Source organism: Pelodiscus sinensis, chromosome 4 (assembly GCF_049634645.1).
Source record: "Pelodiscus sinensis isolate JC-2024 chromosome 4, ASM4963464v1, whole genome shotgun sequence".
Taxonomy (NCBI): Eukaryota; Metazoa; Chordata; order Testudines; family Trionychidae; genus Pelodiscus; species Pelodiscus sinensis.
In genome coordinates this window covers 43,538,376-43,553,952 of record NC_134714.1, presented here as the reverse complement: position 1 = coordinate 43,553,952, position 15,577 = coordinate 43,538,376, and the positions used below count along the sequence as shown (strand labels likewise).

General features: G+C 43.5%; 1 protein-coding gene across 13 annotated transcripts in view; it reads left to right on the top strand.

Moving 5' to 3' along the window:
- The window catches only part of TTLL5 (tubulin tyrosine ligase like 5), a 280,508-nt gene that overhangs the window by 130,046 nt on the left and 134,885 nt on the right, over positions 1-15,577 (top strand). For all 13 annotated transcript variants that reach the window (XR_012903377.1, XM_075926843.1, XM_075926842.1 and 10 more), the window contains one exon: positions 12,176-12,279. Coding sequence is in view for 12 of the 13 variants with exons in the window: in XM_075926843.1 (XP_075782958.1) it covers positions 12,176-12,279 (104 nt within the window). In the remaining variant the exon portion in view is untranslated. The remainder of the gene's footprint in view (positions 1-12,175; positions 12,280-15,577) is intronic.

Genomic DNA, 15,577 nt, shown 5'->3' with positions numbered 1-15,577 from the left:
ACCTAATGTATCACCTACCTTAGTATCTAGCTATGATGATGATGATCTAGGGACATCACCTGGCACTGAGACATGATGATCTTTCCCATGCCAGTTTTGCCCACTCTGTCTCTGTGGGCATGCCCCCCATGAGCTCCATACCCATGGATGCTACCACCTATGCCTTATCCAGCACAATGGCATATTGCAACCCATGGGCTCACGACTATAAAAAGAAACAATCAAAGAAGAAACATAATCAAAACTCACTTTCTTCTCCACCTCAGTCCCCTGCACCCCAGAGGGAACAAAATTAAACCGATGAACCACAGTTCCGTGACTCATGTTCAGACACATCATTGGACACAAATTCATCATGTCTGCCAGACAAGGCAGTCATGTCATTGCCTCTAGCAACAGCTGATGACTTCACCCCCTTCCAAGATCTTTTCAAAAGAGTAGCAGCCGATCTTAACATTGCCATGAAGGAGGCTCAGGATACAGAACATGAGCTTACCAACTTCCTTCAGGCTATGCCTTCTGCCAAAATTGCTATGCCTGTTAATTCAGTGATCATGGAACCTGCCAAAATTGTCTGACACAACTCCTGCCACAATTCCTCCAATGTGTAAAAAGGCAGATAGAAAATACTATGTTCCCCCAAAGGGGTCAGAGTTTCTGTGTACGTACACACACTCTCCCCCCCCCCCCCCCCAAACTCCTTGGCAATAGATGCTGCATGTCAGAGGAACAAGCAATAGCAAAATCGTTCCACACCATCAGACCGAGACAGTAAGAGACTTGACATGTTTGGAAAGAAGGTTTACACCTCAGCCATTTTACTGCTCAGAGTAGCCAATTATGCTGCACTCCTAAGTAAATACAATTTTAATAACTATACAGAATTTAATCGTTTTATTGATATAACCAAGGCAAAGAAGCAACAGTTCAGGGTGGTCATTGCGGAAGACCACACAATATCAAGAACAGCCATGCAAGCTACCCTAGATGGTGCAACACTGCCACCAGGGCAACAGCTACTGCAGTAGCAATGAGAAGAGCTTCATGGTTCAATTTGTCCTAATTCCTTTGAGAAATCCAATCATCTGTAGAAGATCTACTGTTTGAGGGCGAGAAGCTCTTTTCATCTAAAACTAATGAGGTCCTCTACTCCATGAAGGATTCTCAAGCAATGCTCTGCTACCTTGGCATTCAGACACCTGCAACAAGGAGGGGGCAACATAGATACCAACCGTACCAGAGACTGAGGTATCTGCCCCACATATACCAGTACCAAAGACAGTAACACCCACCACACCAACAACGTAGCTATGGCAGGCAGCAATGTAGAAGGAATCAGGGCAGTGCCACCAACCAGCCACCCTATTCTAATAAGCAAATTTAAACCATCTCTTGAGAGACTGAAAACAAGCCTACCCACTCCAGAGCTTCCAAATACTGAAAAACTGTTCACCTGTCATCTCTTGTCATTCTATGACAAATGGCATGACATAACATCTGATAAATGGGTGTTACAAACAATCATATCTGGTTATGTCATTCCATTTCTCTCCATCTCCACCCCCCACCATCCCACCTCATTCCTCTTCAGGGACCCTTCTCACAAGATCATATTACAACAGAAAGAAGAGTACCTTCTACAGTTGGGCACCGTTGAAACCCTTTCCCCATAATACTGAAGGACTGGGGTTTTTTTCTCACTACTTCCTCACTCAGAAAAAAAAATTGGAGGCTGGTGTCCAATTTTGGACCTGAGGGCCCTTAACAAATTTGTGAAGAGATAAAAATTCAAAATGGTGACCTTATCTACCATCATCCCCCTGGAGCTGGATGGTTGGTTTTTGTCTCTTGGCTTACAGGATGCATATTTCCATGTGACAATTCACCCTGCTCATAGAAGGTCTCTCCATTTTACTTTAGGTACGCAACACTATCAATATACGGTCCTACACTTCAGACTCTTTACAGCACTAAGGTGTGTTTTCAAGATGCTGGGAGTGGTTACGGCCCACTTCAGGAAACAGGACATCATAATTTATCCTTACCTTGATGATTGCCTTATCAGAGCAAGAACTCGAGAGGACTCCCATCATTGTACCTACCTTGTACAGTAGTGTTTCCAATTGTTGGGACTACTAGTCAACAAAAATAAATCAGTACTGACACCAACTCAGTCCATACAATTTATCCACATTGGCTGTAGCTTCCCTACCTAACAACAGATTCTTAAAGATTCGCGAGCTAGCCTGAGAGCTGTGCATAATGTCACTTGTCACAGTTCACAACTGTCTTCAACTCCTAGGACACATGGCATCCTGCAATCCTGTGGTCCCAAATGCGCACCTATTCATGGATGGCTCAGCTCAAACTACAAGCCCAACCTGCACTCTCTAACCAAAACCCTGTTCATTCACCACAGAGTAAAAGGAGAAATGTTTCGATGGACAAGGCCAGAGAACTTATGCAAGGACATACCTTTGCAAAACCCAGAACCCACAGTGTTCATCACCACACATGCCTCCCTTACGGGCTGGAAAGTGCACATGAAAGACTCCATACATCAATGTCCTTGAGCTCAGGGCCATTCGGCTTGCATGCCAACACTTCCTACCTCATATCACTGGAAGGCATGTCAGAATATATACCACCACTGCTTCCATATTTTATGTAAACAGGTCAGATGGGGCACGATCCCATACATTATGCATGGAAGCTATCACACAATGGAACTGGTGCGTTATCCATGGCATGTACAAAAGTGCATGCCACCTCCCCAGCACTCTAAATACCACTGCCGACACGCTAAGTAGAGCCCTGCTATGGGACCATGAATGGCAGATAAATATTCAATCCTCGCAACGATATTTGCATAGTGAGGATATCCCCAGATTGACATCTTTGCTATCAGAGCAAACAAAAAGTGCCCCCTTTACTGCTCCAGGGTAGGCATAGGAAAAGAATCATTAAGAGGTTCCCTTATCCTCAAGTGAAATCATCACCTACTCTATGCATTCCCTTCAGTTTTCATCCTCAACAGAACAGTTTTCAAAATACAGCGGGACAGGATGAGATTCATCCTCATTGCCCCCTGTTGGCCTCTGCAACCGTGGTTTTCCTTCCCGAACAGAATGGCTCTGTATCACCCAATCAAGCTCCCATGAAACCTGAACATCCTATTCCAACCAGTTTTCCGCATCCAGTTTCCAACACTTCACCTTAACGTATGGTACCTCGATGGTTCACAGGCAAAGAGCTATAGTGTTCAGCCCAGGTACAGGAGGTGCTTCTCTACTGCAGGGCTCCTGCAACACAAAAGACATATAGTGACAAATGGTCTTGTTTTGCTCACTGGGCCATTCCCCACAACATATTGCCAGAGACAGCCCCCCTACCTACAGTACTTGAATATTTACTGCACCTCAAGCAATCCCGTCTCTCCATCAGCTCAATTAAAGTACACCTAGCAGCCATCACAACGTTCCACACGAGGATTGATGATACCACGGTCTTTGCACACCCCACAACCAACTGCTTCCTAAAGGGCTTACAAGCGTTATACTCTGACATAGCTGCATTACAGACACCATGGGACCCATACCTGGTGCTAACCATGCTCACTAAACCTCCATTTGAATGTATGGCTGCATGTTCCCTTCTTCATTTATCCCTAAAAACAGCATTCCTTGTTGTGATAACATCAGCACGTCGGGTAGGAGAGAGATGGCCACCTTAATCCACCATATACTACCTTTTATAAGGACAAGGTTTCTTTATTGACACGTCCAAAATTTGTACCTAAAATACGCTCTACGTTCCACACCAATCAGACAATCCACTTACCTGTATTCTTCCCCACATCCCATGCCAATATCTTTGAGGCACAAATGCATGCCCTCGACATATGTAGAGCACTCTTCTTTTACATCCATAGAACAAGACCCCTCAGAATGTCTTCTAGATTCTTTGTCTCTATTGCAGAATGCAACAAGGGGCATCAGATATCAGATATCCCTCTGTATCTTAGACTGCATCAAAATGCACTGTGATTTAAACCATTTACCACCACCTACCTCAGTCCGTGTGAACTCCACGAGAGCAGTTGCCACTTTGATCACTTACCTGATGAGGGTTCTATTGAAGATATGTGTCCTGCTACTACATGGACATCAGAACAAATCTTCACAAAGCACTCTACACTTTCCGATGGGTCCCTTCACCCCACAAGAGTGGCAAAAGCGGTTCTGACAATGGCTTGTCTGCCTGATCCAAAGTCCCTACCTCTATAGGACATATTGCTTTGTAGTCGCTTCCTGTGAAGCACCCCAGGTGACCTCTCTCTCTCTCTCTCGAAGAGGAGGTTATTTACCTTTAGCTGTAGCTGATGGTCTTCAAGGTGAGCATCCCTGGGTACTCCACTACCCTCCCTTTCTCCCCTCTACTTTGCATCCTTTCTCTCTCTCAGACTGGGTTCTGGATAAAGAAGGAACTGAACAGCACCCGTGCACCTCACACACCACGCATGCACAGCCCACAGTGCACTAGTAGGAATAATTTAGTCTGCAGTGCTGGGATGCACCAACACCTCCCGTGGAGCACCCCCAGGGATGCTCATCTTGAAGAACCTTAGTTACAGCTAAAGGTAAGTTACCTCCTCTTTTTACATTTTTTTACACATATTAACTAAATGTTACTGAAAGTACCAGTGTCACTTACTCAGTGAATGCAATCTCTCCCTCTTGTGGTTGATTTTTGAATGCACTTTAAATTTTTAGTGAAGCACCATTTGTTTGATCTAATTGGGACCAAGGCCAGATTATCCAAATTATATATTATATAATCAGGAGAATTGGCAAAGAGCTTCCTATCTCTTATTTTTAAGATGGTGACAGGGGTTCAAGTGTTCTGCTGATCAGCCCTGAGCAGCGGGTGGTTCAGTTAATATGGAGAGCTGGATAATGGAGTCTTGGATAAGCCATGTTTTACTGTATATTGTGGCAAGGGAAACTAAAGTTCAACATCTCATTTTAATCACAGAAACACATGGATTTTCATGTTTTGTTTTACTGGAGAATTTTTTTGTGGGGGAGGGAGAGTTATCACTGAAAACTAGGGTTCCTGCGAATAAGCCTGAGTTTCTGCTCCTTAAAATCTATGGACACCTTTCAGTGCTGGGATCAGCTTGGTCACCAGCTGCTCATGTTTCCACAAGATCTACTTCTTTTCCATCTTCCACTATCCATGAGGAGGAGTTGTCATCTCTGATACAATATGTGGATGAGCATTCTGCTTCAAACTCTGAATTTACTGTTCAAGGCTTTCCAGTTTATTCCAGAAGTTATTCCCTATTGCAGATGCAACAAAGGCTGGGCACCAGATCCGATGCTCAGGATGACCAGTTTTGGATATCTCTCACCATACCTTATGGTCTCCCTCATTAACCTTGCTGGGATTCATGGACAGTGTACTGCCAGCAGTTTCAAGGCACCTCAGCTCAGCGGGAACACAGATTTTGTTCACTGGTACCGTCCATTGTTCCTGCCCATTCTGAGCCCAAGGAGACCTTTGAGAAGCAAGAGGCAAAGGTGAACAAGGAGATTGACCTATTACAGGTATCTCATCCTTGTCATCTGATAATGCACTAAGGTCACTATCATCACCACCATTCGCTGATGACTTTAGGCAGTTCCAGAATAACCCATGAAGTGTATTGCTGACATAGGTGCTAAAACTGGGGTACTGATGTACCCCCTGTCTTGAAGTGGTTTCCATATATATAGGGTTTACAGTTTTGGTTCATAGAATCATTGAATACTAGAACTGGAAGGGACTTCAATTCTATCAGTCTTCCCTCCTAGGTCATGTTTTCTAAACCTTAGATCATTTTTGTTGATCTTCTCTGGACCGTCTCCAATTTCTCTACATCTTTCTTTAAATTTGGTGCCCAGAACTGGACACACTCCAACTGAGGCCTATTCATTGCAGAATAGAGTGGAAGAATGACTTCTCAGGTCTTGCTCACAACACTCCTGTGCATCTCAGAATCACGTTTGCTTGTTTTGCCACTGTGTCACACTGTTGACTCATATTTAGCTTGTGGTCCACTATGATCCTTTGATTCCTTTCAGCAGTGCTTCTTCCTAGACAATCACTTTCCATTCTGTATGTGTGAAAATGATTGTTACTTCCAAGTTTTCCTTCATTTGCATTTGTCATTATTAAACTTAATCCTATTTACCTCAGACCATTTTTCCACTTTGTCCAGATCATTTTGAATTATGACTCTATCTTCTAAAGCAGTTGCAACCCCTCCCAGCTTGGTGTCATCTGCAAACTTAATAATCATACTCTCTATGCCAATATCTTAAATTGTTGACATGGGTGGTTGGTGCACCTGGTGCTGAGGGAGGCAGGCCCCCAGACCCACCTACACACCTGTCCCCATGGGGAAGAGGTGGGGCAGCATGCTGAGCATGCCCCTTCCAGCGGAGGAGATGGGGCAGGCGTTGAATGCTCCCCAGAGCACTGGGAAGGGGCAGAGGCACGAGGGGCATGTGCACAGTGCAGTTCCTGGAGCACCAGTGAGGGGAGGCGGTCACGTGGTTCCAGCCTCCCTAGCCAGGAGCAGGGAGGAAGGCAGACTCTGGAGGACAGCAACACTCCATTATCACCTCCTTTCCCTGCTGTGAACTGATCAGCTATTCTGGATACACACTGCTGGTTCACATGCAAGAGCAGGGGGTTATACAAACCCATGGGCGGACAGTGGGTGGGGCCAAGCTTGTGGTTTGGGAAGACAGAACCTTCTTCTGCCTAAGCCAGCAGATGCCCATGATGGTTGATGAAGATATTGAACAGAACTGGTTCCAAAACAGACCCCCTGCAGAACCCGACTTATTATGCCCTTCCAGCATGATTGTGAACCATTAATAACTACTCTCTCGGAATGGTTATCCAGCCAGTTATTCACCCATCTTATAGTAGCCCCGTCTAGGTTATATTTCCCTGGTTTATTGATAAGAGCGTCATGTGAGACCGTATCATACTTTACGAAAGTCCAGATATATTATGTCCACCACTTCTCCCTTATCCGCAAGGTTTGTAATCCTATCAAAGAAAGCTATCAGATTGGTTTGACATTATTTGTTCTTTACAAATCCATGCTGGCTGTTACCTATCACCTTATTATCTTCCAGATGTTTGCAGATGAATTCCTGAATTATTTGCTCCATTATCTTCGCTGGCATAGAAGTTAACTGACTGGTCTGTAGTTTCCTGTGTTGTTCTTATTTTCCTTTTTATAGATGGGCACTATATTTGTCCTTTTCCAGTCTTCTGGAATCTCTCCCGACTTCCATAATTTTTTCAAAGATGATGGCTAACGGTTCAGATACCTTCTGTATCAGCTCCTTGCTATATTTCATCAGGCCCTGGGGACTTGAAGACCTCTAACTTTTCTAAGTAATTTCTAATTTGTTCTTTTTTTTTATTTTAACTTCTTTCTAAACTTACCTCATTTCCATTAGCATTCACTTTTCAATGGCTTTCAGCACTGCCTCTATAAAACTTGTTCCAGCACCCCTCGATGACACCCTGCAAATTCCCCTGGAAGAAGTGCAGGATTCCTATCACAAGCTCTGGGCATATTGCACACTTCCATCTCAGAACAGGTAGCACTGCCTATAAACTAAACCCTCCTTGAACCAGCGAGGTCCATCTGGCAAACTCCAGCAAGGCCCTTCCCTCTACATCAATTCTTTCTGACCCTCCAAAATGTAAGAGGGCTGATTAAAACAACCAACCAACCAACCATATGTCCCAGGATTGTGAGTTTTGATTTGTTTATCAAACTCCAAATTGTTTGGTTGTAGATTCAGTCAATGACAGGGTTGGACAACAGACTCAGCAAGACACCCCTTATAATATAGGCCAGCAATATCAAGACTTCTTTGATCCCGAGAGCTACTCATCTGCAACGCATCAATTCAGGATAGCTAAAATACTAGGCACTGATATTAAAATATGACTGCCTGGACTACAAGAAGTTTAATGCTTTTATTGACTGTTCATCACAGGAACATTGAGAACACTTCAATGCCATAATAAAGGAAGGTCAGCTCATTGCAATATCTTCACTGCAAACTTCATTCAGTGCTGTGGACACTGCAAGTAAGCCTGTTTCCACTGTATCAGTGATGAGGTGAGCTTCCTGGCTTAATTTGTCTGTGTTTCTGTAGGAGGTACAATTTACCATAGTGGATAAACCTTTCAATGGCCAGAAATTTTGCAGATTCAACCGATGACTCCTTCCTACCTTGAAGGACTATAGAACAACCCTTAGGTCTTTGAGAATATGTATGTTTTCAAATAAAAGACAGTTTTGGAAGTCTCAGTCAACACAAAGATCCAACCCTTCTCAATTTTCCACCAGCTAAAAGGTTAAGATTTTTCAAAGAAAAGCCTGCAACTACCTCGTCCTAATCTTCAAAATCATCCAAACACCAGTTTTGATGGTTTGGTCATGAATCCAGACCCCACCCAGTGACTGACATTTCTCAGGTCCTACTGTTTGGCTCATCATCATCCCTAAGGATATTTTAATAAATTATGGCATTTATAGCTGCCTACTTCCATTGTTTAGAAATAACTGTCTTTCTCTAACAGGACTGCTGTCTCCTCCAGGGGTAGTCATATCAGGAGGTTTGATCAGCAGTTCAAACAGTAACTTTACTGTTCCAAAGCCTAGGCTTGCAGAAATCTTGAGAAATGAATATTGACCCCTTCTGCAATTAATTCTGTTTATTGGAACGTTTTTTGATTTGATAGTGGGCTGAGCTTATTTTCTTTCAATGGACTCCTTTTTCTGATGGAATTAGCCAAAGAGTGTACATCAAACCTCCAGTTCCAGCAAGAACATGTCTGCAACTGCTGGGACATATGGCAGCTCGCATATTTGATGTCTGAAGAGATGGCTCAGGACAATTTTATTATCCAACAGTAACAGATTTCATGAAGTCCAAGGCAAATAGGCAAGTGTTGTTCACATTTTGGCTATCAATTTGTTGAGGTTAAGAGGTCAGAAATACTTCAATCCACTTTCTTTCCCCTATTCAAAAGGAAGTTCATCAAGATCGCGACAGACAACATAGGATGCATGCATACATTAATCATCAAGGTTGAACACATTCCCCACTCTGCAGTGAAGCAATACAGCTTTGAAACTGCTGTCATATTGGCTTCTTATTTCCCAGTGAAATAAAACACCATTGTGGACATCTTCAGCAGACATTTCTTGTTAAATTACTGTGGGAATTGAAATCTCAAGTACTCAAAAAATTTTCCTAGCTTTAGGATTTCCAGAAGTCCTCCCCTTTGCCATGATAGTCAGCACAAAGTGTAGGAAATTCTGTTTCAGATGAGCACTCATGTCTCAATCTTTAGGTGAAATTTTCCTTATTACAGAGATAAATGGTCTCTTTTATGCATATTCTCCAACTCTATTGCTCTTAAAAATCCTTATCAAGACCAGACAGGACTAAGCCAAAATAGCTTTGCATGCACCAACTTGACCAAAACAAGACAAGTTTGGTTTCTTTACTTCATCAAACTTACTTCCCAACCTCTATGGTGGCTCCCCATCAAATCTTAACTGTTGTCTCAGAATGCTGGTCAGACATTTCACCCCTAACTGAAAATGGCTCTTGGAACTAGAGGCTGTGTATTTCATTGTAAGTTCAAAATATACTTTAAAATAGGAAAAAGGAATCTATGAGACCGTCAGAAATGGAGATTATATAATCTTTTGGTATAACTTTTGGAATTTTTTCTCCTATTCAGTCATCTCTTTCCTCAGTCTTGGATTACCTGTTGGAATTGAAAAATTCAGGCCTTGCTAGAAGTTCCATCAAGAAACATTTAGCAACAATAACAGCTTCACATGTGCCAGTGGAGGGGAAGGTCTTTTGATATTCATTCATCTGACTACTGTAATATTCTTAAATATTTTCCCGCAAATTAGACCCCTACACTGTATGGGATTCTTAGCCTTGTTGTTAACTATCTCATGAAATAGCCAGTGGCTCAAGGAGCTATGTGCTCACTGCTACATTTGTCTATGAAGACAGCCTTTTTGGTAGCCATCACTTCTGCTAGAATGGTTGAGGGCATGGGGACTCTAATGGCAGATCCTCCTTTTACTTAATTCTCCAAGGTATCTTTACAACCTCATCCACATTTTTTACCTAACATGTCTTCTGAATGTCACATCTTTCAAACTGGAAGGAAAATGTGAACACTTTTAACAAAGTCACATCAGTCTACATAGGAATCTTCCTTTCATACACAGATGTTAAGCAGGCATTAGTCTTTTACTTGGACAAAGCTTGGCCATTCCGGAGGACCCCTAGACTCTTAGTTTTTATTGCATAGTTGTTACCCTAAATCTATCTTCATTCAAAAGCTTTCTAACTAGATCTTGAGATGTTTTATGGACTATTGTGGTTTCACTGAGGTTACATTCTATTAGGCTATGTCTAGACTACGTGGAAGATTCGAAAGAGGATATGCAAATTCTGCGGAAATTTGAAACCCCTCTTTTTCAAAAAACCTCTGTTCCTCAAAAAATGTGGTTTACATGGCTTTTCAAAAAGGGGGGTTGCTGAAAAAGCCACATCCGACTACTTTCACTTTCGAAAACAGAGCAGAATTTGCATATCCTCTTTCGAATCTTCCGCGTAGTCTAGATAAGCCCTTATAGTATACATCTGTATCTCTATTCAGACATTCTGAAGGGCTATAACATAGTTCACTCTGCACCCATTTTCCAGCCACTGTGCCTTAGTTCGTGCTGCAAGATCAGATGCTACAGTAGGCACCACAGTTCTTTCTTCAGTGATGAACTCCTCCAAAATGCCAATGTCCTTAAAGAGTTACAGTAAGGGAGTCACCAAAAGTGGAGAACCCACAGGGCACTACTTGCCACTACCTGCTCTCCTCCCTGCTGTTTGGAGCTGCCACTGTGGGTTTTTCAGTGGTGTAATAATGGAGAGAATGTAACTGTGCAGCCCTATGTAGCCTCACTATAGAGCACAAGGATGTGTAAGGTGCATGAGTGACCTGAAAGGGCACTGCTACCCAAAATCCTTTGATCAAAGGCACAGGGTTTCATGTGTACCTAAAGCAGAGCACCCACAGCAGCATGCGTCTCAAAGAACTTGGGTTACTGCACCAAAATAAGTAACATCTCCTTTTAAGTTATTGAGAGACTAATTGTCTACATATTTCTTCATGTTTGGTCCCAATATATAAACCTTTTTCTCACTGATACATGCAGAGAGACAAATATAAAGGCAAATTCTTTGAATGGGGGAGTTTCCTGCAGACCCACTTCATTAACCTTCTTCAGTATAATGTAAATTTTTGCCATTATACCCAAAGGCCAGTATGGACTCCATCCAGGGCCCTGTAAATGCTCATAGTCTGTAATATCCCCTCTCTGTCACATTGGAGCAAATGGAATCTTCTCCTGCCTTGCTTTAGTTGGGTATAAGATGGTTGGAACAAAAATTGCTAGGAGAAGTCCTTTAAAGCTAATGCAGGTTAATTGACCAGGGCCCTGAGACTTGCCCTGTATGTTATGTACACGTGACATGTTTTGGTGATGTGATTTTTTTATGTGAGCAATTGCTGGAGCTGCTGTAGGGATGGGATACAACAGGGAAGGGGAATGAGGCACAAGGAGACAGTGGAGGTAAGGGATGACAGGGCTGGGCAGGAGCAGCAGAAACAGAGGGGATGCAGAGTTAGCAAAGGATGCCACCCTCTGCCCTCATGTCTTAATACAGAGGTGGCATCCATAGCAAAGGCACCCACTTGATCAAGCTAGAAGGGGCTATTCAGCATACCACTTGTAATAACATGTATAGAGTGAAAGAGTGGAGAGATTAACATGTGTCTCTGTTTCTGGGGTGCTCTGTAATTACAGATTCTGGAGCTTGTCCGAGACAATACTGCTGGAAGGCAAGGACGTAACAGAGCTCTAATGGAATCAGGCAATCCCCTTGTTCTAGGTACCATGAAATTGCTGTGGAATCCTTTCCCTCTGGGCAGTGTCTATGTCTTAGCACTTGAAGTTTCATAGAGAAGCAGAATGATGGGTAACTAATATGCTTATTTGCAGGAAACAGAGCAGATGGTTCAGACAAGATCAAAAAGAAATCAGGAAGAAGAGGAAGAGGAGGGTGTGAATGCTGAAGGTTTTCAGGACTTTGTTACCAAGGCAAGGTAGGAATGAACTTTTACCCCTTGTAACAATGTATCACATTACATCACTTCTGCTCTTATACTGTCCCGTCCTACCTCCCTAAACTGCTGTTGTCTCATTAATGTCTCCAGCATGAAGTGTATGATGGAAATTTTTGCCACTATACCCAAAGGCCAGTATGGGCTCCATCCAGGCTCATAGTAAATGCTGTAAATGCTCATAGTCTGTAATATCCCCTCTCTGTCACACTGGAGCAAATGGAATCACTTCTTGGAAGGAAAACAAGCCAGAGCTGCTGCTGAGATTTTCTGTGGTTCAGCTTCCTTTATGAATTTGCTTATCAAATTCCTGTCTTCAAAAGGACATACCATCCTTGCCATCGTTCCTTAATTCCAGGTACCATCTAGGACTATGCCTACTAGGATGTGGAGTGAAGTGAAGCACACTCCTTGCCATGCCCATGGCTTCTTTCCCTTTCTGCTAAAACAGTTAATTGTGAGCAGTTCATTAAGGTCCAACACTCTGTAGTTTTATAAGGCTCACATTTGACCAGCCTTAAACTTGCTAGAATCTGGTAGGAAAAGGTTATTGTAAACAAATTAAATCCTCAGGGTGGTATGAAAAACAATACAATATTACATTCATGTGATTATATTCAACTAGAAGATTTATCTGACGTTGCTCAGGTCCTTAACTCAATTAATTATTTTTTTGTTGGAAAAAAAATGAATATGTACATGCTTCATTTGTATCATGCCCTGGAGTGGGGCGGGGGATGAGGGGTTCAGTATGTAAGGAACCCCAGGAAGAGAGGGCTACCCCAGCCCTTACTTATGACAGCACCTTGGAACCAGGTGAGAAGCACCTCTCTACAGCTGCAACAGCTCAAGTGGGCACAACGTAGGCTACATCTAGACTACATGCCTCTGTCGCCAGAGACATGTAGATTAGGCTACCAGACATAGTAAAATGAAGCGGCGATTTAAATAATCGCCGCTTCATTTAAATTTACATGGCTGCCGTGCTGAGCCGACAAACAGCTAATCAGCTGTTTGTCGGCTCAGCGCGATAGTCTGGACGCGCGGGTGACGACATCAAAGGTATTTGTCGACCACCCAGGTAAGCCTCCTGGAATGAGGTATACCTGGGTGGTCGACAAATACCTTTGATGTCGCCACCTGCGCGTCCAGACTATCGCGCTGAGCCGACAAACAGCTGATCAGCTGTTTGTCGGCTCAGCGCGGCAGCCATGTAAATTTAAATGAAGCGGCGGTTATTTAAATCGCCGCTTCATTTTCCTATGTCTGGTAGCCTAATCTACATGCCTCTGGCGACAGAGGCATGTAGTCTAGACGTACCCTGAGGGAGGGGTACACGTCCCCCAGCTGGAGCAGGTCCAAGTTTGTCTGCCCCTTGTGCTCCCCAGCCACAGTGAGGAATACAGCAAACTGTGCGCTTTCCCCTTGCTTCCTGATGAAGGGGAACAGCCAGCAATATATCTGTACAAACTGAGAGGAGGAGCTTCAGCTATGCCCCCCTCATCCTCCTTAAAGGATGCCTGTGGTATGGGAGGCTCAGGACTGGGGCAGTCCTGGAAGGGGACACGCTCCCAGTCAACCCCTTTCACCTGCCTAGTGATTGTCTCTTTTCTGTGTGATTTTATAAGAAACCATTTTTCTGTATAGTTTTATGAGAAGCAATTCCATTCCAGGCACATCCCATTTTGCTGGCACAACCAAACCCTTGCCTTACTTTAAGTTATGATAAGTGGAAGCTGTATGCCAAATTTGGTGGTTTTAGCTCTTACTGTTTAGGAGGGGATCGTGAACAGACAGACAGACAAGTAGACAAACTCTCTCAAATACAGGTTGCATCTTTGTAAACTGGAACTCTCTGGTCCAGCAATATCCATGGTCCAGAAGAGCCATGGATGTTCCAGAATCAGGGAGTCCTGGTATGTTGCAGGAAGCAAGGGGGCTCGGAGCCTGATGCTATGCTGGAGGAGGAATGATGCACAGATCAGCTGGGCTGTGGGGGCGGAGCTGTGACCGGGAGCTGGTGGGGGCCAGCATGCAGTGGTGGGGGAGGGTAGTTGCTCATCTGGGCTGCAGGGGTAGCCAGGAGCCCAGTGGGAGGATAGGGGAGGGGGAGCAGCAGCAGGGAGGCCAGAAATGACCTTCCCTGGTCCGGAAAAACCACCTCATCTGGGACCAGTCAGGTCCTGAGGTTTCTGGACCAGGGAGGTCCAACCTGTATATCGTAGATTCTAGAAGAGAGCCAGAGATGAGATATTTCTTCTCCAAGACCTCTCAGGTCCTCTGGGAAAATTTTATACTGGCTCCTTATTTAGTTCCTTATTTAACCATATTGACAGACTTCTCACAACTTCATGGGGGCCAGATGCTACAGAGGAGAACATTTCTTACTAATACACTCTTCTAAGAGAGCTAAGGTGCGTCTCCACTTCCTTTGTCATAACTGATTGTGGAAGTTATCTCTCTTTCATATCTGACCAACACTGATAGTGAATTACTGAATTTGAATGAGGAGAAGGTAGGGGTGATATTATCTAAACCTCTGTTACTGATCAGGAAGCTTCAGTGTCTTCTCCACCTCCCTGATGATATCAAGATGACTATCTCTTTTACTTTCTGATGACAATAGTTACAAGAATTAGTGATTCAAATGGTAGATTGTTTAGAGTAGGAGATTACTGTGTTCCAAAAAAATGTTTATCACCATAGTGCAGAGGAAGGGTGTATCTAGACAGAGGCGCTATTTCGGGATACTTTCGTTATCCTGAAATAGCTGTTCCATGTCTTGACAGCGTGCCCGTTACTTCGAAATATCTTTTGAAATAACGGGCTTGCTATTCCGATGTGCCTGTAAATGTTGTTCCACAAGGATTAAGGAACGTTTCAGAATAGCAGTTCATTTCTAAATTTGGCGCTGCGTAGACAGCACCAAATTATGAAATAAGCTATTTAAAAATTAACTTGAAATAAGCTATGCAGTTTGTGTGGTTCAAATTGCATAGCTTTTTTTAAGCTAAGGGTGCAGTGTAGACACACCCAAAGGAAAGTGTCTCAGAATATTAGGATCTACTTCTGCTGTTACTTAGACAGCAGATTGCTTGTTCCTGGTCCCACAGCAGGAATTCCCATTTTTTCACACCGGACTTTTGGTTCTTTGATGGTCTCTGGGGGCAGTAAAAAGACTGACTTTGGAGTTGTTCAGTTTGCAGTCTACTCCTTTGGACAGGGATGCTAAGAAAATTCATGTATTGGGCAGAAATGTGTTCTCTTTAGGAATATTGGG